This window comes from Rhinatrema bivittatum, chromosome 4 (genome assembly GCF_901001135.1).
Source record: "Rhinatrema bivittatum chromosome 4, aRhiBiv1.1, whole genome shotgun sequence".
Lineage (NCBI taxonomy): Eukaryota > Metazoa > Chordata > Amphibia > Gymnophiona > Rhinatrematidae > Rhinatrema > Rhinatrema bivittatum.
In genome coordinates, this window is record NC_042618.1 from 113,839,886 (window position 1) to 113,864,244 (window position 24,359).

General features: G+C 41.9%; 1 protein-coding gene across 2 annotated transcripts in view; it reads right to left on the reverse strand.

Annotated features, from left to right (window-relative positions):
- The window catches only part of PAPLN (papilin, proteoglycan like sulfated glycoprotein), a 178,001-nt gene that overhangs the window by 12,982 nt on the left and 140,660 nt on the right, over window positions 1–24,359 (reverse strand). For both annotated transcript variants that reach the window (XM_029598705.1, XM_029598704.1), the window contains 3 exons: window positions 22,416–22,543; window positions 13,812–13,941; window positions 11,269–11,406 (listed from right to left, as the gene is read on the reverse strand). In XM_029598705.1, coding sequence (XP_029454565.1) covers window positions 11,269–11,406; window positions 13,812–13,941; window positions 22,416–22,543 — 396 coding nt within the window. The remainder of the gene's footprint in view (window positions 1–11,268; window positions 11,407–13,811; window positions 13,942–22,415; window positions 22,544–24,359) is intronic.

Genomic DNA, 24,359 nt, shown 5'->3' on the forward strand with positions numbered 1-24,359 from the left:
TGTCTTTGTTACACTGCTAATTTGTATCCGATTAACTAGAACTCATATTTTTACTGCTATTAGGGGCAATTTTTAAATAGGAAGTGAGTCAATTTCAGGATCTAAAGCAGAGGACCAATTTAGATCAGAAGGATTTTTATGCCTATTTGCAGCTGTGGCACTGTTTCCTCATTGGAGATAGATATACTTTCAGATTAAGTCTTCAGCTGGAGGAATTCCTTAAATTGGAATATGATAGGATTTTAGTTTCTTTGTTAATTAAAACACTTGGGCAATTGGAAGGATTGAGAGATTTACATAGCCTGACAGATAAATGGAAAGAGGAACTACAAAGGGATATTATAGTGGTACAATTGTTAGGGAGCTTTAAAATAATTCCAGAAGTAACTGTTACTTATATTTTTAGGGAAACGCTATATAAAATATTCATTTATATCTCAAACTCGGGCCTTTAAGGTAGGTGTGTGGATAGAAACATAGAAATGACAGCAGAAGAAGACCAAATGGCCCATCCAGTCTATTCAGCAAGCTTTCACACTTTTTTTTCTCCTCTCATACTTATCTGTTACTCTTGGCATTTAGTAACCTTTTGGTTCTATTTCCCATCCACTCCCGCCATTAATGTAACCTTTTGGTTCTATTTCCCTTCCACCCCCCCCCCCCCCCCCATTAATGTAGAGAGCAGTGCAGGAACTGCTTCTAAGTGAAGTATCTAGCTTAATTGGTTAGGAGTAGTAAGCGCCGCAATAAGCAAGCTACTCCCACGCTTATTTGTTTACCCAGCCTGTGCAATTTAGTCCTTGTTGGTTGTTATCTGAATATAAATCCACCTTTCTTCATTCTCCCCTGCCGTTGAAGCAGATAGCTACTCTGGATATGTATTGAAAGTGAAGTATCAGGTTTAATTGATTCGGGGTAGTAACCGCCGTAACAAGCAAGCTACATCCATGCTTATTTGTTTACCCAGACTGTGTAATTCAGTCCTTGTTGGTTGTTGTCTGAATATAAAATCATCTTTTCTTCATTCACCCCTGCTGTTGAAGCAGAGAGCTACACTGGATATGCATTGAAGGTGAAGTATCAGGCTTGTTTGGTTTGGTTTAGTAACCACTGTAACAAGCAAGCTACTCCCTGCTTTTTTGTGAATGCAAATCCTTTTATCCTTGCTGTTGAAGCATAAAACACTGTTGTAGTCACATTAACCGTGTATATGTATATTGAATAAGGGTATTATCTCCAGGGATTAGCTGTCTTTCCCACAAGTCACCCTCTCTCCATTCACATCCTCTAGACTTTATGGATCCACAGTGTTTATCCCACGCCCCTTTGAAGTCCTTCACAGTTTTGGTTTTCACCACTTCCTCCAGAAGGGCGTTCCAGGCATCCATCACCCTCTCCATGAAGAAATACTTCCCGACATCGATTCTGAGTCTTCCTCCTTGGAGCTTCAAATCCTGACCCCTTGCTCTGCTGATTTTTTTTTCCAACGGAAAAGGTTTGTCATTGTCTTTGGATCATTAAAACCTTTCAAGTATCTGAAAGTCTGTATCATATCACCTCTGTTCTTCCTTTCCTCCAGGGTGTACATATTTAGATTCTTCAATCTCTCCTCATAAATCATTCGATGAAGACCATACCCCTTTTTGGTCGTCCTTCTCTGGACCGCCTCCATCCTGTCTCTGTCCCTTCGGAGATACGGTCTCCAGAACTGAGCACAGTTCTCCAGGTGAGGCCTCACCAAAGACCTGTACAAGGGGATAATCACTTCCCTTTTCTTACTCTATATTCCTCTCTCTATGCAGCCCAGCATTCTTCTGGCTTTAGCTATCGCCTTGTCACATTGTTTCCCTGACTTCAGATCATTTGACACTATCACCCCAAGGTCTCTCTCCTGTTCCGTGCACATCAGCCCTTCACCCCCCATCGAATACAGTTCTTTCGGATTTTTGTACCCCATATGCATGACTCTGCACTTCTTGGCATTGAATTCAGCTGCCATATCTTCGACCACTCTTCCAGCTTCCTTAAATCCCATCTCATTCTCTCCACTCCTTCCGGCGTATCCACTCTGTTGCAGATCTTTGTCATTCACAAAAAGACAAACCTTACCTTCTATCTTGTCCGCTATGTCGCTCACATAGATATTGAACAGGATTGGTCCCACACCGATCCTTGCGGCACTCCGCTTAACACCGCTCTCTCTTCAGAGTAAGTTCCATGTACCATCACACATTGCCTTCTGTCCGTCAACCAGTTTGCAATCCAGGTCACCACTTCGGAACTCACTCCTAATCTTCTCATTTTACTCACCAGCCTCCTGTGTGGGACCGTATCAAAAGCTTTGCTGAAATCCAAGTAGATGACATTGAGCGCTCTTCCTCTATCCAATTCCCTAGTGACCCAGTCAAAAATGTCAATCAGATTTGTCTGACAGGATCTTCCCCTGGTGAATCCATTCTGCCTCTGGTCCAGCAATTCTCCCAACTGTAGATAGTTCACTATTCTTTCTTTCAGCAGCGACTCCATTACTTTTCCCACTATCGAGGTGAGGCTAACCGGTCTGTAGTTACCATCCTCCTCTCTGCTCCCACTCTTGTGAAGTGGGACCACCACCGCTCTTCTCCAATCTCTCGGCACCACTCCTGTTTCCAGGGATCTATTGAACAGGCCACTCAACGGAACCGCCAGCACATCTCTGAGCTCTTTCAGTATCCTGGGATGAACCTCATCAGGCCCCATGGCTTTTTCCACTTTCAGTTTCCCCAGATCTTCCCATACATTCTCTACTGTAAATGGAGTTACATCTACTCCATTCCCCTCCGGTTTCTTGTTAACTAGCGACTGTCCTTCTCCAGGGTCCTCTTTTTAGTGAACACCGAACTGAAGTATTTGTTTAATATTTCTGCTATTTCTTCGTCTCTCTCCACACATTGATTTTTTCCACCTTTCAATTTCACTATACCACTTTGAACTTTTCTCCTTTCTCTGATGTATCTGAAATGGTAATGGTAAGTCGGTAAATGGAGTGCATTGGATTTTCAGAAGCCGGTGAGTCTGACTTCAGTGCCGGGAAAAATCATGGAAACTTATAAAGAATAAAATCACAAAACATTTAGATAGACATGGTTTGATGGGACACAGCCAACATGGATTTACCCAAGGGAAGTCTTGCCTCATAAATCTCCTCCATTATTTTGAAGGGGTTAATAAACATGTGGACAAAGGTGAACCGACAGATGTGGTGTATTTGGATTTCCAGAAGGCATTCGACAAAGTCCCGCATGAGAGGCTTCTAAGAAAACTAAAAAGTCATGGGACAGGAGGCGATGCCCTTTTGTGGATTGCAAGTTGGCTAAAAGACAGGAAGCAGAGAGTAGGATTAAATGGTCAGTTTTCACAGTGGAAAAAAGGTAAACAGTGGAGTGCCTCAGGGATCTGTACTTGGACCGGTGCTTTTTAAAGCATTTATAAATGATCTGGAAAGGGGAACGAGTGAGGTGATCAAATCTGCAGATGACACAAAATTATTCAGAGTAGTTAAAACACAAATGGATTGTGATACATTGCAGGAGGACCTTGTGAGATTGGAAGACTGGACTTCCAAATGGCAGATGAAGTTTAACATGGGCAAGTGCAAAGTGATGCATATAGGGAAAAATAATCCTTGCTGTAGTTACAAATGTTAAGTTGTATCTTAGGAGTTACTAGCCAGGAAAGAGATCTAGGCATAGTAGTGGATAATATATTGAAATCATCAGCTCAGTGTGCTGTGGTGATCAAAAAAGCAAACAGAATGTTAGGAATTATTAGGAAGGAATGGAAAATAAAAAGGAGAATGTCATAATGCCTCTGTATTGCTCCTTGGTGAGATCGCACCTTGAATACTGTGTGCAATTCTGGTCACTGCATCTCAAAAAGGATATAGCTGCACTGGAGAAAGTGCAGAGAAGGCCGACCAAAATGATATGGGGCAAGGAACAGCTGCCCTATGAGGAAAGTATAAAAAAAGTTAGGGCTGTTCAGTTTGGAGAAGAGATGACTGAGGGGTGATAAGATAGAAGTCTACAAAATCATGAAAGGACTTGAACAAGTTAAATCAGTTATTTACTCTCTCAGATAATAGAAGGAACAAGAGGCACTCCATGAAGTTAGCAAGTAACTCATTTAAAACAAATCAAAGAATTTTTTTTTCACTCAGCGCATAGTTAAACTCTGGAATTCATTACCAGGGGATGTGGTTTCAGCAGTTGTTGTTACTGAGTTGAGAAAAGGTTTGGATAAGTTCCTAGAGATTAAATCCATAAACTGCTATAACAGTAATTATTAAGCAATAGTAGCTTGTGATCTATCTAATGTTTGGGTACTTGCCAGGTACTTGTGACTTGGATTGGCCACTATTGGTAACAGGATACTGGGCTTGATGGACCCTTGGTCTGACCCAGTATGGCATATCTTATGTTATGTTCATTTCACAAAGTGCCCCAGGAGAGACGCCTGAGAAAATTAATAAGTCTTGAGATGGGAGGCAATGACCTGTTATAATTTGAAAACTGGTTAAAAGATAGGAAACGTGGAGAAAGGGAAACAGTGGAGTGCCCCAGGGTTCTATAATGGGACCAATGTTTTGCAATACATTTATAAATAATCTGGAAAGAGGAACAATGAGCAAGGTGATCAAATTTGCAAATAAGAAAAAATTGTGAGTTGTTAAATCCCAAGCAGATTGTGAGAAAATGCAGAAGGACCTTGTGAGATTGGAAGACTGGACATCCAAATGCCAGAGGAAATTTAATATGGACAAGTGTAAAGTGATGCACTTGGGAAAAAATAGCCTACACTAAAGTTACATGATTTTAGGTTCCATAATCAGGCGTTACCACTCAGGAAAAGTATCTGGGATTTGTGGACAATTTATTTATTAAAATATTTATAACACACCGATATTAATACAGTTATGCTAGGTGAGTTCCAACCAACATAAACAGTCCAACAAAAAAAAAAAAAAAAATATATATATATATATATATAATACAATACACAATTAAAACATAATTCTAAAAATCATTTTAAAGCTTCTTCAAATAAAAAGCTTTAAGCTTTTTCCTGAACAATTTCACATCCTGCATGGAATTCATCTCCAAAGGAATAGCATTCCATAATATGGGCCCGATAACTGAGAGGGCCCAATTCCTAGCCTCTTGATTTAACAGAACTAAAAAGATAGGAACATCCAATATGAAATTATTGGAAAAGCATAATGACCTTCCTGGAATATATGCTGAGAACAGATCTGATAAATTACAGGGCAGAATTATGAAAACAGTTATAAACAATAGTAAGGACCTTAAACTTTAAACGCTGCTCCACTGGTAACCAGTGCAACTGGGCTAGCTGCAGGGTCACATATTCCTTTGGAGAGGCGCAGAATTCTGCATTCATTTTAGAGCACGAATATTATACTGCAGGCAACTAATATATAAATAATTACAGTAGTCAACTGAGGCCTGCATTTGTGTGTGAAAATCCATTTTATTAATTATCTCAGTGTGCGGTGACAGTGAAAAAAGCAAACAGAATGTTAGGAATTATTAGGAAAGGAATGGAAAATAAAATGAATGTCATAATACCTCTGTATCGGTCCATGGTGAGACTGCACCTAGAGTTCTCTGTGCAATTCTGGTCACCGCATCTCAAAAAAGATATAGTTGAACTGGAAAAGATAGAGAACAGTGACAAAAATAATAAACAGGATGGAATGGCTCCCCTATTCAGTTTGGAGAAGAGACGGCTGAGTGGGATATGATCTATAAAATCATGAATGGATTAGAACAAGTAAATATGAACGGATTATTTACTCTTTCAAAAAAAATACAAAGACTAGGGTACACTCTATGAAGTTAACAAGTAGCACATTTAAAACAAATAGAACTTTTTTTTTTTTTTTTTTTTCTCCACTCTCTGCACCATTAAGCTCTGGAATTTATAGCTGGAGGATGTGGTTAAGGCAGTTGGTGTAGCTGGGTTTAGAAAAGGTTTGGAAAAGTTCTTGGAGGAGAAGGTCATAAACTTCTTGACCAGTTAGACTTAGGGAAAAGCCACTACTTATTGCTGAATGTTAGCAATATAAGAACATAAGAAGTTGCCATACTGGGTCAGACCAGCATCCTGTTTCCAACAGTGGCCAATCTAGGTTACAATTACCTGGCAAGTACCCAAACATTAAGTAGATCCCATATTTCTAATGGCTATTCACTAACGGATACATTTTCAAAGAATCACGCGCGCACATGGACACAAGATTTTATGACATGCACGTATCACCACATGCATGTTATAAAATACAATTCCTGCATGCACATGCACGCCTGATTTTAATATTGGCGCGTGCATGTGTGGGTGGGATGCATCTAATGTGTGAAAGGGGGGGATTTTAAAAATATACGTGCGGCGAAATGAGTAGGCCTTTCCCAGTTCCCTCCCAGTCCTCTCCTTAATTGGAGCAGACTGGGAGGGAACTTTCCTATCCTCCTATCTAATCTTCCTCCCTTTTCCCCTCTCATCCCCAACCCCTAAACCCACCCTAAATCCTCTACATTTTTTTGTTTAATAACTTATGTGCTCCTGTGAGCAGCAGTAAGTTCCACATGCTAGTCGGCTGCCGGCATGTGCTTCCCCGGGTCAGGGCCTAATAGCTGCTGTCCCGGTTGGCCCATGTCCCGCCCAGACCCCATGCCCGCCCGCCCCTCCCTTTTTGTTGTGCTGGCATTTCTGCACTTACCGGCAGATACACGTGTTTCCGGGCCCTTTTGAAAATAAGCTTAGCGTTGCCACGCGCGTATTTGCTGGTGTTTGAAAATTTGGGGCTTAAATCAACTAGATTAATAGCAGTTAATGGACTTCTCCTCCAGGAGCTTATCCAAACCTATTTTAAACCCATTTCACTATCTGTCCTAACCATTTCCTCTTGCAACAAATTCCAGAGCTTAATTGTGTGTTGAGGGAAAAAGAATTTTCTCCAAATTGTTTTAAATGTGCTACTTTTAACTTCATGGAGTGCCCTCAAATTGTCCTATTATCTGAAAGAATAAATAACTGATTCACACCAATTCTAGACCTCTCATGATTTTCTAGACCTCTATCATATTTCCCCTCTCAGCCTTCTCTTCTCCAAGCTGAACAGCCCTAACCTCTTTAGCCTTTCTTGAGAAGGGAGCCGTTCCATATCCTTTATCATTTTGGTCACCCTTCTCTGTACCTTCTCCATCGCACTATATCTTTTTTGAGATGCGGCGACCAGAACTGTACACTACACAGTACTCAAGGTGCAGTCTCACTAGGGGATGATACAGATTCATTATCACATTTTCCCGTTTTATTCACCATTCCCTTCCTAATAATTCCTAACATTGTTTGCTTTTTTGACTGCCACAGCACACAGAGCTGACAATTTCAATGTATTATCTATTTTATGCCTATATATTTTTACTGGGTGGTAGTTCCTAATATGGAACCTAACCGTGTAACTACAGCATGGGTTATTTTTCCCTATATGCAACACCTTGCACTTATCCACATTAAATTTCATCTGCCATTTGAATGCCCAATCTTCCAGTCTCGCAAAGTCCTCCTGCAATTTATCACAATCTGTTTGTGATTTAACTACTCTGAATAATTTTGTGTCATCTGCAAATTTGATTACCTCACTTGTCGTGCCCCTTTCCAGATCATTTATAAATATATTAAAAAGCACCAGTCCAATACAGATCCCTGAGGCACTCCACTGTTTACCTTTTTCCATTGAGAAAATTGACCATTTAATCCTACTCTTCCTGTCTTTTTAATCAGTTTGTAATCCATGAAATATCTCCTCCTATTCCATGACTTTTTAGTTTTCTTAGAAGCCTCTCATGAGTGACTTTGTCAAACGCCTTCTGAAAATCCAAGTACACTACATCAACAGGTTCACCTTTATCTACGTTTATTAACCCCTTCAAAAAAAAAAATGAAGCAGGTTTGTGAAGCAAGACTTCCCTTGTGTAAATCCATGCTGGTTGTGTTTCATTAAACCATGGCTTTCTATCTGCTCTGTTATTTTGATCTTTAGAAGTTTCCACTATTTTTCACAGCACTGAAGTCAGGCTCACTGGCCTATAGTTTCCTGGATCACCCCTGGAACCCTTTTTATATATTGGGGTTACCTTGGACACACTCCATTCTTCAGGTACAATGGATGATTTTAATGATAGGTTACAAATTTTAACTAATAGAACTGAAATTTGATTTTTGAGTTCTATTTTGCATTCTATTTACTGTTTGGGATCTTGTCAGGTGGTTGTGACCTCGATTGACTTATGTCAGAAACAGATATATCAAATAGGGTATGGTGAGTGCCCCAACCACAAGCTATTAAAATACAGTAGGGAAAAAAAATTTCTGATGTCCTTATCTTTGTGTTGAAAAAACCTTTGTCATGTCACAGATGTATCACAGGATATTTCAAACTTGTTAAAAGTTACATAGTTCCCCGACACGGACCGTGTTTCCTACAACTGCATCAGGAGAGACTGAAGATCACAACTTTGTGGAGGTTCAACTGTTAGAAACAAATTGACTCAAAAATCTAATCGTTTGCAAATAGGATGCATCAGGAAGAACAATGTTTCTTTCAGCCAGTCTATATCGTAATGCAAAATTTAAACAAAGGATCAGAAGTTAAGGACATCTGAGATTTTTCTTCCTACTGTATTTAGAAACAGAAATTTAAAATGAAAGGGGGTTCCCTGAGGTACATGTTCTGTATGTGCCCTGTAGTTCAACTATATTGGAGGAAACGTGAGTGTTACTTATATCAATTACTGGGGAAGTCATTCTAATTTACTTCAGTGGCAGTGTTTGATAATATATCTATGCTGGGACTTAATGGACATGCCCTCAAATTATTTGTTTGAAAAGCATGCCTAATAAATAAGAGAGAATTTGTGGGATTGGAGAGAATCTTTTGCACAGTTTAATGCAGATGGAAACATTTGAATCTTTGGAAACACTTGGCAAATACAGTTGATTTTTGGAAATTTGGCAAGATCATATTCATTCGCTACCACCAAAATCCTGTAGTGAAGTACTTACTTTTCCCTACTGAAGTGACCTCTGTATATTTATGTTGCATGATGTGTTCTCTCAGATTCTATCCTTTGAGCATAATAATCTGTATTGAATATTATTCTTGCATTCATATATATTACTTATAGAAGATGGGAGGGTGGGGTGGAGGGGGAGAGATAGGGGAGGAGGATTTTAGTATGATCTATTTCTGCTATGGGTTTTACTTTTCTAATGAAATAGAGTACTTTTCAAAATTACAGTTTACATTTACTGTACATGTAATGAGAATCTGATTTTTCTTAGAAACAGATGTACAACATATGGTTGTTTAAGCTTTTCTTTATGTTTGAAAACTTTTATTAAAATAAATAGGAAGTGAGGACTGGAGTCCCATGGGTACAGTGCACGCAGGGGATTGCAAGCACATTTTTAAACGACCCCACACACAGCAGCTGAGTGGCTTAATCATATCCATAGAAAGTATGTGGGGCTTTAAATATGAAAGCCATGTGTACACTTTACTCCCTCCAATTCTTTCTCTCCTTCCCCACCTATGTTTTTGATTCAGGTAAATGTACCCACTCTATTCACCCATAGTGAGGGAGGGGGACACTTTCAGTGGGGCATTTTATGCGGATAAATATCCATTCATCTGCACAAAAGACTTTGTTCGTGATCTCGGTGTCATGATTGACCAGCATCTAAATTTCAAAAAAACATATCAACACAGTCCTAAAAGAAGGTTTCTACAAGCTCCATGTTATGAAAAAACTCAAACCACTACTCCATTCACATGATTTCCGCACAGTCATACAAGCGACCATCTGCCCAAAAATGGATTACTGCAACTCCCTATTTCTAGGTCTCCCGTACGCCACCATCAAGCCGCTACAAATGTTGCAGAATGCCACAGCTAGAATTCTCACAAACTCACGCAAATCTGACCCCATATAACCCCTGTCCTCAAAGATCTGCATTGGCTCCCCATACCCTCTCGCATCCTTTACAAAACCCTCCCCATTATCCACAAAACCATATACAACTACAATTCTAACTGGCTTGAAGAGCCTTCTTGGTTTCATCCACTACAACCGCCCCACCAGAACAACTCTCAAAGGTTACCCTGCACACCCCCTCCATCAAGAATGCACATCTCACGTCCAGGAGGAGGCGAGACCTTTCTATCGCAGGTCCCACCCGTTGGAACTCGCTACCCCCTGAACTCTGCATTGAGCCCTGCTCTTTCAAATTCAGGAAAAAGCTAAAGACCTGGTTCTTAGAGCAGGCATATCCAGCATAGGCCACTCCCCTCTCCCTCCCAGTCATTTGACATTATTATATTATACTAAGTTATTTATTACACTTTGTTACATTGTTTATTATGTTATCTCACCTGTTTGGAACTAATTAATTCATTTGCACTCGATGCCTTTCGCCTTGTTGTTCTCTCCTTCCCTGTCCCTTCTCTTCACTCCCTCCCCCCCCTCCCAAACCTCGTTCGTTGTATTTCTCATAGTTCTATGTAAACCGATATGATGTACCTACTAATATCGGTATATAAAAGCTGTTAAATAAATAAATAAGACTTTAAAAAGCAAAGATATTGAGGAACTGAACTGCTAAGTTAACCCCAGGAAGGAGTGTACGTGCTGACAGCCCTCCAGCTGGGTGGAATGGATACAGAGTTGGCACCTTTAGCCAGAAGCAGAGAACTAAAATAAAATGTGAAAAGAAAGAAATAAAATAGATGGGCCTGCAAGAGGGGTTTAGCAACAGAGCATGGAAAAAAGCAGATGGTGAAAAATTCAAGGAGGATGGAGAAAGGGCAGACAAAAAAAATAAAAAAGGGAGAATGGAAAGAAAACCAAGCACCAAAGAGAAAAATCAAAATAAAGAAATATAGATCAAAAAGATGAGTACATCAGAATAAAAGATCATATTTTATTAAGAGCTAGCAGCAACCAGATTAAATTAGGAAGGAAGCTGTTTATCTGTCTCTGGAGGACTGGGAGAGATCACAGGCGGCAGCAGTGCCATGAAAATTATTTATACTTTCTGCAGCAGCTCCATTCTTCCAAGTTTGGTCATGGGGAGGTGGAAGGACCAAGCCCCAAGCTTCCACCAACCACTCCGCACTCAGTCTTCTCCAATGGGCTTCCCACCCACCTGCGTGAAGATAGCGCCTTCCCGTCTTTCTGCCATTGGATGGTGGCATGAGGGGTGATGCCTATCTGGCAGGATAGTCGAACTCTCTGTCCAAGATTTGCATCCACTACTATAGGGTCATTCCTATTCATTTTAAATCTGTAAAAACAAAAAAATGGGATACGGAAATGCAAAAGTTCTATTCATTCTTTAATCTCATTCTGTTTATTAATTAATTAATTTTTTTTAACCAGTTATCTTACTCCTGCTCCTTTGTGCTTCCAGCTCCTTTGGGCCATGAGACTTTATTTGTAATTATCTGATTGGGGCAGCATTAGGGGTCCCCATTTTTAACCCTCAGCCTCTTTTGTTTTGTCCAGTGGAGCTTGCCCAGGGGCTATAGATCAGAGGGTCAATATACAGCGAATCTTACCTGCTGAAAGTTTCCCTCCTCCTCCCACTATATCCAGCTAAAATGTGTGCAGGGAAAATCGCTACCTGAACCAATGTAACCAGGTGAGAAAAGGGCCACGGTAGGCATCCCCTGTGTAGGATTTTTATATTTAGCAGCAGGGTAGTATGAGATTCGGTGCTAACCAGCTAAATTTATGCGGGCAACTCCATGTACATAAAAGTCTTAAATCCACCCCCATAAAACGTGAAGCTTTAGATAGATCTTCAGCAGCACTTTTAGCCAGCTAAGTGATACTGCTAAGTATCTGGTTCAAGAAAACTGTGTAAATGCACCTGGTTATCTTTACCTGCTTAGCAGGCTTTTAAATACTGCCCCTCCCCCCCCCTCCCTTTCCAGGTCTCCTTCAAGAACCTAGAACACATGCAGCCGAACTGGGCAATGTGTGTCATCATTGTACCAGGGCATCCCCCAACCCTAGTCAGCTTAAACATGTACCTGTAGCCCAAATCATAGGCAAGCCTGTGTCTTTAAACTTTTTATAACCAACATAACACCCAAAAACGCCAAACAGTTTTTAAACAAATTTTGTAAGACCCTCTATTCACGAGAAGACATATTATGTGTTCAACTCGTTTCTCATAGGGGTCACTATTGCTTTTAATCATTAATCACCTGGGACCTTTTCAGCGCGGATAAGTACCCGTTGCATTTTGATTGCCAAAAAAATTGGTTGAGGAACTTTTAAAAAAACTTTGAAAAAGATAACAAAAATTGAACTTTTGAATGATTAAAAGCAATAGTGACCCCTATTGTAATTACACTATGAGAAACGAGTTGAACACATAATATGTCTTCTCGTGAATAGAGGGTCTTACAAAATTTGTTTAAAAACTGTTTGGCGTTTTTGGGTGTTATGTTAGCTCTTTAACTAGTACACAGTTTATTTTTGGTTGTTGACATTGGTGTGTACTAGAGTACACCAGTTGTTGTGAGTGGGTTTTGTTGTGTGATTGATATTTTAAACTTTTTATACCATTTCGCTATCTGTCCACTTTAAAATGCAGTCTGGGGTACCCGCTTCAGCTGTTGTGGTAATCTATGCAACCGGCCCTCCATTTCTCCAGTTCATAATACACTTTCTTCATCTCTTCTACTCCCTCCTTAATCTTACTTTCTCCCACCTCATGTCATCTTCATATGCAGTGCTTCCATTCTGTTCATCTACTATCCTGCACCACTTTACCACAGTTTATTCACCTCTCTCTCTCTCTCTCTTCCTTGCTTTAAAAAAAAAAAATCTAAATTCTGTTTTGTTTTTAAAGTCTTTCCCTGCATGATTTCTGCTCAGTGTCCCAGCTTGTAACGCGAGTCATCCCCAGCGCTATTCCTTGGTGGGGGCTCTGGCCCCCCGTGCTTTGGCAGGCTCCGCACAGCGACGGCAGCCCTACTCCACCATCACTTCCAAAGCACTGGCAGGGCAGGGCTGATCACAGCAGAAGCTGAGCACTTTGCTCTCAACATCATTTCCATGCTGACTGGGTGGCTATGCAGCCTGAAGCTGCTCCCTCTCTCTATCCCCTTCCACCCAGAGCTGTTTTTTTGGTTTTTTTGTTTGTTTGTTTTTTTTGCAGCACTGCAACCCAGCCTATACTTTCCGGTTCATGCCAATAATAAGACCTGTAGTCTCGCCCCTGCGATGACAGCTGGAAAAAACTTTAGGACGTGCAGTTGTTTGCTCTTCCGCAGCTGCTTGCTTATAAAGGGGCCACTATCCTCTACGAAACAGGTAGGTTGCCAAAGGAGCTAGACCCCCTTAAAGAGGCAGCATCTAAGGCTAGGGCCACCAATGTAAGGTTTGCCCCTGGCTCCTGTTTATTAACCTCAGGGGAGGGGGAGACCTCCCTCACCAATCTGTGTGTGTGTATGGGGGGGGAGTCTCTCTCTCTCTCTCTCTCTCTCTCTGCTCGGGCAGATTCACCCCAAGCCCCACACTCTCTTAGGGTGGGTCAGCCCTGTTCAACCTGCTGTGTAACGGACTGTCCCTTACTTTGTTTTGTAAAAACACCAAGGACAAAAGCAGCAGCGTGATTTATTAATTCGTTAAATAAGTACTGTAAATAAACATATTAAAATAAAACAATGGTGTTACCTGGATCCTGACTGCCTTGGCCAGCCAGCGTGGGGGCTGGATATTTCTGTGTTTTTAACTCCTCCTGTGAGACCTCCCTGTCCATGGGTTAGAGAGCTTGCTCTTTCTGATCCTTTTAATACCGTGTCATCTGTTAAAAATAAAACACTAGTATTTATAACCCAAACTTGTTTTTCTTATTTAAAATGTTTTATACTTTGTGTCTTCATTGTTTAAGCACGATTGAGAAAGCAAAGGTCACAGTCTGCCGAGCAGAGGTTTGATGTAACAGTTGTCCGGACAACAGGTGTGGTTTATGCTCTTTGATTTCAGCACTGAATGGACAACTTAAAATCTGAACTAGAAAAAGCCTCTTCCATTCCCTTCCTCACTTCCCTTCTCCTTCCCAGTCCACCTTGTGGCCAGGCATACTGGAGCGCTGAGCAATGCTAACAGAGCACTGCTGTGAACAAATCGCTACTTAGGGGCATTGCAGTAGTGAGCAGGGGTATATGAAGCCCATGCCCCCAATTCTATTTGACAGTGACCCAAATTAGAAAGCCTCTGTGTTGGCACGGGAGCTGGTGAGAGCCAGACGTAGCCAACAAATGTGCAGTGTGAGACCCTTGAAGAGGCACGTGGACGTAGACTTAACTGTCTCTGCGGTAGTCCTGCTGCTGCCACCTCTACTTGTTAGTAGAGGAGGAAGCAAAGGCAGTATTGCTGCAGGAATAGGAAGGAGGGATGTACATTTGCTTTAAAGGAATGAGTAAAATGCAATGAATGAGATTTTTGTTTGTGGACCCCCCAAAATCAATGGAGGGTGCCCATGAATTTAAAAGAGAATTTGTTTCATTCATTTGATTCCCCTTCAAGTCTATGGACCACTGTAAAATGCTGCTGTGAAAGTGGTAACTATAGCAACCAACCAATGCCTATGTGAGGTAGCAGCCAGGCCGGAGCTGAGGCAGGAGAAATAGGCAAGTAACAGGGAGGAGGACCAATCAAGGTAAAGCACTTTTTTTCTTTTTTTTAACTAGCCTATAGCTAACATCTGGATCAAGTGACACTGATTTCTTCCCTCTGAAAGGTCTGAGCACATGCAAAGAATTTCCATTTTTTTCTGTTGGATTTCACAGGGAAAACTGTTCTTTTCAGAAACCGAGTCAAAGAAAAGCTTTAAAAAACGAGAAAAATTTTGGAAATGGCAAAAGGCTTTTTCCTTCACTGCTGCAGTCACAGTGCTTGCACTGTGACAGAGACAGAGGCATTCCTTTCTCTGTGTTCACTGGAGCAGAGTAGTGGACTGGAGCTGCAGAAGCTGTGAGCTCTGATTGTGTGTGTCTGTCTGATTCTACACAGTGTGCTGCACTGTTTATCTGCAGACAGATTGTAATTAAGAGAAGTGCAGCCTTCTCAGCTTATTCCCTTTCTGACAATTTTTTTTGTGTGTGCACAAGGGATCAGTAAGCAATGCCCACCTACTCTGAATCTGTGTGTGTGTGAAGAAGAAACATGTTTGCACACAGTGGGAGAGAGACTGAGTTTGTGCCACCTAGCAAGCTATTAATTCTTCTTAGCAAGTGGGCAATACTTGGTAAGCACTGAATTGAACTCGGTCTTGATTATGTATGATGGACACTCAGTATTAAATTGGCACTGGTGAGTATCAATAAAGTATATTGTAACAGCAAAATCTCTGGTATCCACTTCTAATTCCATCATAGTAGCCACTGTGAGGAAAGGGTAGAGGAGAGAATGGCAGGAAAAGATTGGGCTATCTCCTCAGGATCAACCAATCTATCAGAAGCACAAACAGTAGTAGCAGTGAGAAAAAAAAATGTTGTCATGTCCCTAAACTTAAACTTTTTTTTTTTTTTTACTGCTGAAAGCCAGGAGTGGAAGTCAGCTCAAACCATAAAAAAATTTAAAATTGGAAGAATATGTGCCACCACCTCCTGTTCCTCTCTCTCTTGCTTTGGAACAGGGATAAAAGACAAGAGTGCCATTTGAGGCTAGAGTTAGTAAGGCAAGGGCACAGTCAGGGGCAACAGATGGACAACACCCAAAACCATCCATGCAGCACTCCATGATTTCTGCTTTTGAAGTAATGGAGTCAATATTTTCAAAAACTGATTCCGAAGAATTGTCTCTCAAATTCTCTGAATCAGATGAATCAGATGATGTATCATTTCATGGTGAGAACGCACATCTCAAAAAAGATATAGTTGCACTGGAAAAGGTACAGAGAAGGGCAACCAAAATGATAAAGGGGATGGAACAGCTCCCGTATGAAGAAAGGTTAAATAAGTTAGGGCTGTTCAGCTTACAGAACAGACAGCTGAGGCAGGATATGCTAGATGTCTTCAAAATCATGGAGAGGACTAGAAAGAGTAAAATAACTGGTTTACATTTCCCTTTTCAGAAAATACAAAGACTAGGGGGCATTTCAAGAAGTTAACAAGTAGCATATTTAAAACAAATAAGTGAAAATTCTTTTTCACTTAGGGCCAGATTTTAAAAGGGTTACGCGCATAAGGTACGCACATAACCCTTTTTAAAAAAACCCTGCGTGCGCCGAGCCTATTTTGCATAGGCTCGGCAGCACGCGCAAGCCCCGGGACGCGTGTAAGTCCCGGGGCTTGCAAAAAGGGGCGGTCGGGGACGTGGCGAGGGGGGCGCGGTTTTGGATCGGGGACGTGTTCGGGGTCGTCTGGGCGGTCCGGGGGCATGGCCGAGTGCCCCGACACAGCGGCCTGTGTCAGGGCCTGCCGCGCCGGTGAGCGTAAGTTACTACTGCCCGGAGCCAGTAGTATCTTTTAAGATAAAGGTAGAGGGGGGGGTCTAGATAGGGCCGGGGGGGGGGGGGGGGGGGTTGGGGAGGGGAAGGTGCGGGGGGTGGAAGGAAAGTTCCCTCTGAGGCCGCTCCGATTTCGGAGCGGCCTCAGAGGGAACTTTCCGTATCTTATAAAATCCGTATCTTATAAAATCCGGGGTCGGTGCGTGCACCCCCTTGCATGCACCGACCCCGGATTTTATAAGATACGCGTGACTACGCACGTATCTTATAATCTGTTATTAACCAAGTTGACTTTAGTAAAGCCACTACTTATTACCAAGCATTAGCAGCATGGGATCTATCTACTAACACAGTAACATAGTAATGATAGAAAAAGAGCAAATGGTCCATCCAGTCTGCCCAGAAGGGTTGTTATGATAGTAACTGTGGCTCCATATGGGTTACCCCATGTTTCTGTTAAGGGTAGTAACTGCTGTTCCATGCAGGTCACCCCTAAGCCTTATGTTAAAGGGAGTAATACTACTTGCAATATTTTTAGGGGGGGGGGGGGGGGGGGGTAGTTTTACTGTTGGGTCTTTGCCAGGTACTTGTGACGCGGATGGGCCACTGTTACAAACAGGATGCTGGGCTTGATGGACTCTTGGTCTGATGCAGTATGGCAATTTATATTTTTATAAGCAGCAGACAACTTTGACTGATTTGCCTCTGTAAACAAAGATTGATGTGAATAGCCCCTGGAGCATCATTATTGAGTAGATATGAGGCAGCTGATACACGTCCTAAAAATCCTTCAAGGAAGCCACAGAAGATGAGTTCCTGAAACACCACATTTGGCGGGGTATCCCCATAGTAAATATTCTGGAGGAAATATTAAAGGGTTTCTGTGAGCAAAAGGGAATGAAAGTAGAGATTTTGCAGACTGTAGGCTCCTTGCAGCAGAAAGTGTAAGACAGACAAACTTCTGACAGAAAACAATACTTACATGCTTGCCTCAGATTGTGACCCACAGGTAAAAGGGAGTCTCACCTCTGGTCTCAGTGTCTCACTTATATGAAGGAGATGCTGGTGGCTAGCATGCATGCACAGGAATGACAGAGGTGCAGTGGAAATATAGAGCAGGAAAGAGTGGCCATTCCAGAGAGTAACATGAACAGCACCCTGTTAGCTACTACTTTCTCCCCCACCTAAATATGCCACAGACATATTGCCCCCTACAGAATGGTCTCGCCTGATACCAGCCATAGCTAAAGCAACTGGCAATAGAGACCCTTACCCTATCCTAGAAAAGGAGATTCCAGCAGAGATTTCTGTGGCATGCTATCTGAAAGAGCCCATAGAGGGCATGGCAACAGGTCCACTGGCATAATGGATACACGAATCCATGGTCTGGCCAGACCTGGCCCAGGCAGCTCACCATTATTTTTTTTGTCAACCAACCAGTGGAAATCACAATGCCAGATTTGGTAGAAAAGTTGGTCTTCTTGAAAAGCAATCTGCCTTTGCCAGGTTTTCCAGAATTTCCATGAGAGTAGCAGGATGACTGAAAACATCCTGGGAGAGGGGGGGGGGGGGATCTTGCTGCTACTCTGAGTAGCTACTATTCCCCTGATTCTACATCTTGAGGGGCTTGCTGTAATGCCTCTGATATTACACTTTGGGGATCTTGCTGCTACTCAGCCTGGCTGCCAAGCTCCTGCCACTACCCTTTGGGGGTTTTGCCACTGCTTTGCCTCTGATGCTACAGCTTGGGAGTATTGCTACTGTTCTGCCTAGATGCCATGCCCCTGACATTAAACCTTGGGGATTTTGATGCCTCCTTGATTGTTGCTTGGATCCCAGCCTACTTCTCTCACTCTATTTATATCTTTGTTATAGTGGGGTGTTTATCCCTGAAATAAAATGTATAAAAAGAAAAAAAATAAAATGTATAAAAATAAAAAAAAATGTCTTCTTCCACCCTCCTCTCACTATTTTATTGTACCCCTCTAGAATTCTGGCTTATTTCTCCCACCCTGCTTCTTTCTTGGTGATAGTAGGGGGGGGGGGTTATCTCCAAATTAAAATGAATAAAAAGAAAAATACAAGTTTATCCTCTCATTACACCTCCTTCCTAGCTCTACCCCTTGCTGTCTGCCACTGTTACTGTCCCACCTGCTCATGGCTCTCTCATGATACCTCAGAGAACACATGCCATTATGGGTACCATTTTGCTGGATTGCAGTTCCTTTGGGGAAATCCATGCCATTGTTAGTGCTGCCTTCACTGCCTTGAGCTATACATACAATTATTGTGTCTTCAAGATACCATGGGAGTTTTGAGATCTCTATGCTGTTTATGATTTACCATACCATGCCTTGGGGTTTTTGATGCCTCTGTGGTATTTGTGATTCCTTGCAATATATGCCTTGGAGGTTTCGGTGTACCATACTGTATGCCTTTTTTTAAGCCATTCTGCCTCCCCCTGTGTGCTACTGTATTGTCTTGTCTTCTAACCTACACCTACTATTAATATGAGGCAGATTGTCTTTCTTCTCTGTCTCAGAGATTCTATGCATAAGAAGTCAGCATACATACACAGTATGAGAGACATTTTTGCACACTGTGAAAGTTGCTGGACATCTATGTAGTACACTAGATAAGCATAGCCAGCCAGTAGACACTATATGCCACTGCCAAGCATTCCTGTTTGCTAAGCAATGCTATTCATCTTGCTGTGTTGCTCTGCACCTAGCATTTGTGATTTTAATTGCTAGCAGCTCCTGCTATTGCTCCAAACCACTCTTGGTACCTTTTGGATAGTTTCTCTCCTGCTCTGGCTGTTTTTGAGGTTCTTTACAAATTCCCTTCCATTACAATAGTGCCCACACTTGGGCTTGCCCTAGTAATCTGATGCTTTACATAGATCTTACCTGGTTATCTATTTCATTCTCTCTTGGACTTTTTCTTCAAACTTACTTCCCTTACAGTTCTTATTGACAATTGGTCTTATCTAGTATTTAACTTTCAATGGATTATACCACTCCAAAAAGCATGGGCAGAAGAAATCGGCATCCAAAACTAAGACTGTGCTCTTCCATTATTACTGCTTCTCAGGCAGTATTTGCAAAACTGATTTAGAAAAAAATGGATGTCTTTAATTCCCTAAATCACAGGATATTGAACAGCTAGGGGCTATAGAGAGGTAGGGGTATCTAATCCGGTAGCATCTTAGTCCCCAGTGAGAAGAGGGTACAGGAAGATTATACTGACAGGGCTGAAATTATATACAGCAAAGGCAAAGATCAACTTCAAGCCTGTATAGCCAGCCCCTTCCCCTAATGATGCCATATAGAAATGACATGAGGCCTCGTCCAAAGATTTCTTCTGGCTTCTCCCTGGCTAGGGTACGTACCAATTTGGTTGGTGCCCTTTGTCCCTCATTTGGAGTATTGTGGTGTTCTTGCTGCTGTAAGTGGCTGTTTTGCACCTCTCATGGTGTTTTGGAGTCTTCATGCCACTGTTTCTGCTGCTTTTACCCTCTTTCAATGCCCTGGGGTTTTTACTGCTACTTTTGGTGCTTTCTTCCCCTTTCATGATACTGTGTGTTATTCATGATGTCACTTTGCCCCTCTTGTGCTGCCTTGGGGGTTTTATGCTATTGTTGGTACCCTTTGCCTCGCTTTTGGAGCCTCTTGGTACTCTGGCTACTGTTATTGCTGCTTTGCTCCTCTGATGGTGCCATCTCCTGCCACTGCTAACATTTTGCCCCATTACGAGTCCTTAGGGCTATTCATGCCACTTTTGGTGCCACAGTAATAGTCTTCATGCATTGGAGTGCCCTTCACTCTTTTGCTGATGTCTACCCACAAATTTCATTAGAAATGATTACAAAACCGCAATTTAGGAGTCCAAAATAGGTTTCATTGCTTCCTCCTTTGACTTTAATTGGACTAGAATGAACAAATAAAATTCATCTAAAATGAACCAAAGGACTGACTGTTTATTCATTTCAAAGGTCACAATTTTTGCCTCTGCACATTTCTAATAGGAAGTGCATGCACTGTTTCAATAGCCCTGCAGTTCACACTGTTGGCCACATCCCACTGGGCAGGGAGCACTGGAGGTGGAATATTGAGGTTGGAGGTGCACTAGGGGATGATTACTGAAAGGAAGGGGGGGGTGTACCAGAGCATTATAGAGGCTGGTTGGGGAGCACTATAGGAAGATTGAGGCTGGAAGGGGGAGTACTGAGGGATGATTGAGGGATGATTATTGGCACTAATGGAGGGAGAAGTGAAGGAGCATTATTGAATCTAGGGAAGCCCTAGGGGAAAAGAAATTGAGAAGGCAGAGAACTGGTTTACTGAGAGGGGAAGAAAGAAGGTAGATTGCTTAGATACAGTTGAGAGAGGTGGTAAGTTCAAACAAGAGGTTGAGGGTCATATGGAGAAAAACAAAATGAGAAGTGAGAGAGAATGTTGGCAAAAAAGATAAAAGGGGGGAGGGAAAGATGAAGAAAGCAGGAAGAAAAGTCCATCAACCCTTATTAACCAGGTAGATGGAGAAAGCCTCTACTTATCCCAGGGTACAAGCCACATGGAGTCTATCTATGATGTGGAATGCTGCCAGATACTTGTGACATGGATTGGCCACTCTTGGCAACAGGATACTGGGCTTCATTGACCTTAGTCTGTCCCAGTATGAGTAAGGTAAAATGAAAAGAAAGCCAGGAAAAGGATTCAGAAGACTGATGAGAGGAAAGATTGCTAATCCTCATGATGGAAAACAATTCTCAGACAAGGTAGAAAAACTAGAGGGAAGAGAGATTTGTAGTTATTTGAATATGCAACACTTTTCAATATTAAACTACTATTAAGTTTACAATGGAGAAAATGATTTTCAAAATGTATGTATCTGGGTAAGCTGCTGTCTGAAAACTGCCCACCCTTTGCCTGCTAAACATATAGGTGGGGATTAACACTGCACATAATTTAGCTGGGTAAAACGCAGGCGGACCCACAGGCAAGTTTAAGTTGAGAAATGTGCACAGATGACATTTTCAAGGCTCTGCATGTTTTCAAGGAGAAAAGCATCCACAGAAAAAGTAGGTGCTAATCTCTGCTAGTACTTTTACTGAAGCAATATTCAAGCTAGTGCAAAGCCAGTGCAGTAAGCATACCGGTGGACTTTACATCAATGGGGGCAGATCTGAACATTGCCCCTATACAGTATATACAACAACTGTGAAGTACTCTTCTCTATAACTTAAGTGAGAATTTTTATCCCATACTTTAGCTGGCAATTAGAAAATCTTGTTGACTACCAATATTTTTAAATTGTGTGAGCCCTGCTTGGACATCATGCAATAGCCTTAGTGTGGAGAAATATTACAGAGAAGGATTCTACTAAAAATAGTATGTGCACACACTACGGCATCAGAGCAGTGTACTCCTATGGTAGAAAGGTGCTGCTGTCACTCTCTGCTTGACCTTGGGATTAGCTGCAGGAACTACTTCCTGCATTCTTTTGTGGGTGCAGCAGCCTGAACAGTGAAGAACCGGATAAGCTCATACGCAGGACAGGCACAAGCATGCAAGCTTCCCATTGGCCCAAGGAGCAGCAGCTCTTCAGATGGAACCTTCCCGATGGCCTGCAAAGGGTGTCACGTGGCCTGGAGGCAGCCCTGGGAACCAAGCCCAAGGTTGTTTAAGTACCTAGTAACACCTCTGGTGGTGACTACGATACCATACTGTTTTTGATAAAGGAAGGAAGGAAAGTTAGAAACTCAAGAGGTGTGTGTGTGTGTGATGGGGAAGAAAGGGAGAGGTTAAAAATACATGCATAACCTTGTATTTGTAACTGAACCTGATGACTCTCCTGATGGTGTCCATTTGAAACAGTGCAGGTGTATAATCCAGCATCTTCAGCATTGACCTGGCTGATCATCAAGGAGCTATCAGACTGATAGGTGTGCCTGTACAGTGTAACAGAGGGGGAGAGGTAAACAAAGGAAACCATTAACAAAGACCAATGGCACCGTTAGTTCCATAGTTAACTGTACATGTATAATTACAGAGCTGGTTAGGTTGAATATGAACAAGAGTCACTTGAATTTGAACCACTCTTGACTGCCTAAAAGCGAGGAAGGGATAATCACTTTGCCCTGAAGCACAGTGACGAAAGTCCTTCCTAATCTCAAATAAGCCAGTCAGCATGCTTCCTACTACATCATTACACTCACTGCCCTTTTTTACTACAACAATTTGGAAAGCCAATACTGTATTCTGATAGTTTAAGAGTTTAGCATTGTATTGGGCAAAGAACTGAGGTTACTATTTTAGTCCACTTGGACGTGAAGAATTAAAGGTCAACAAATTCCTCTGTGATTATCTTTTGAGAGTTCTCCTCTCTTCATCAGGTCAGCCACATGACTACTACTAATGCACCACTCGTGTACTCCTCAATACTGCCTTACAACACCCAGCAGACAAAAGGCATTTGGACATTAAGTACAATTTTTTTAAAATACTCAGATTACAATGAAGTACAATGATATTTTGGAAAGAGAAAATGAAACAATTTCCAGTAGTTTTAGCCTTAGAGGGATAAGAGGGATAAGTAGCAATTTCAACACCATGTTAAATCTTGCAGAAACCTTACAGAATTGCTATTTGAATCATTTAAAAGATATATAACCTACATGCATCAAATGTTGCAGTGGGGAACATAATATGCATATTATTGAGCTAAATGTCTGATTCTCTGAAGGGGAGCTTGTGAAGCATGCAAGTGAACAAACTGGTTGCAAACTACAAATATGAGAAACTAAAGAAAACAGTGTTCCAGTCATATGTGGTTGCTCATATTCCCCAGTTATAGTACAGTACAATATCTATGTATACCTGTGAGGCATTCTAGTAAAAAGTTAAGATAACCCTAATGCACTAACGCCCGAATTTTAAAAGCCCGGCGCGTGTAAAAGCTGGGGGATACACGCATGGCCGGGCCTTGCGCTTGCTGAGCGCATGTTAAAAATGGCCTGGCCATGCGATGTCTCCTGATATGTGCAGAACTGCTGGGCTTAAAGAGGTAGACCAGGCCATTAGGCCCTGTCCCGGGGAAGCACGCGCCAGCAGCCGGCCAGCTCATGAAACTTACTTCATCTATTCAGATGAAGTAAGTTCAGAAATAACAAAAAAATAAAAAGATAGGGAAAAGGGGTTTAGGGGGTCGGGGAGGAGAGGGAAGAGGGAGGTAGAGTAGGAAGGGGTATAGGGAAGTTCCCTCCCTATCCGCTCGTTAATTGAAGCAGACTGGGAGGCACCTGGGAAAGGCCTACTTGCGTCGCCACACATATTTTTTTTAAAATCCCCCCCCTTGCATGTGTTAGAAGACACCCGCCCGCACATGCAGATATTAAAATCGGCCGTGCATTTGCGCTCAGCGACGCGCACATGTTATAAAATAGCTGCGTCTATGTGCGCGCATCGGGAACCGTGCACGCATGGATGCCCATGCACGTCTTTGAAAATCGACCCCTAAGTGTTTTGTTGACCTATAATATGAATGCCACTTTTGTAAACTGTTGAGATCTTCTTTTGGGATGACTAGATACACAATGCTTAAATAAATAAATAAATAAATAAATAAATTAAAAAAAAAAAATTTCTCCTTACTGCTGGGATTAAGGAAATGATGGATGAGTTTAGAAAACCTTCAATCTATTCAAGCCGACATTTTAATTTGGTACATCACGTCACCTTTCTTTAAAATTTAGGTATCTTCTAGAC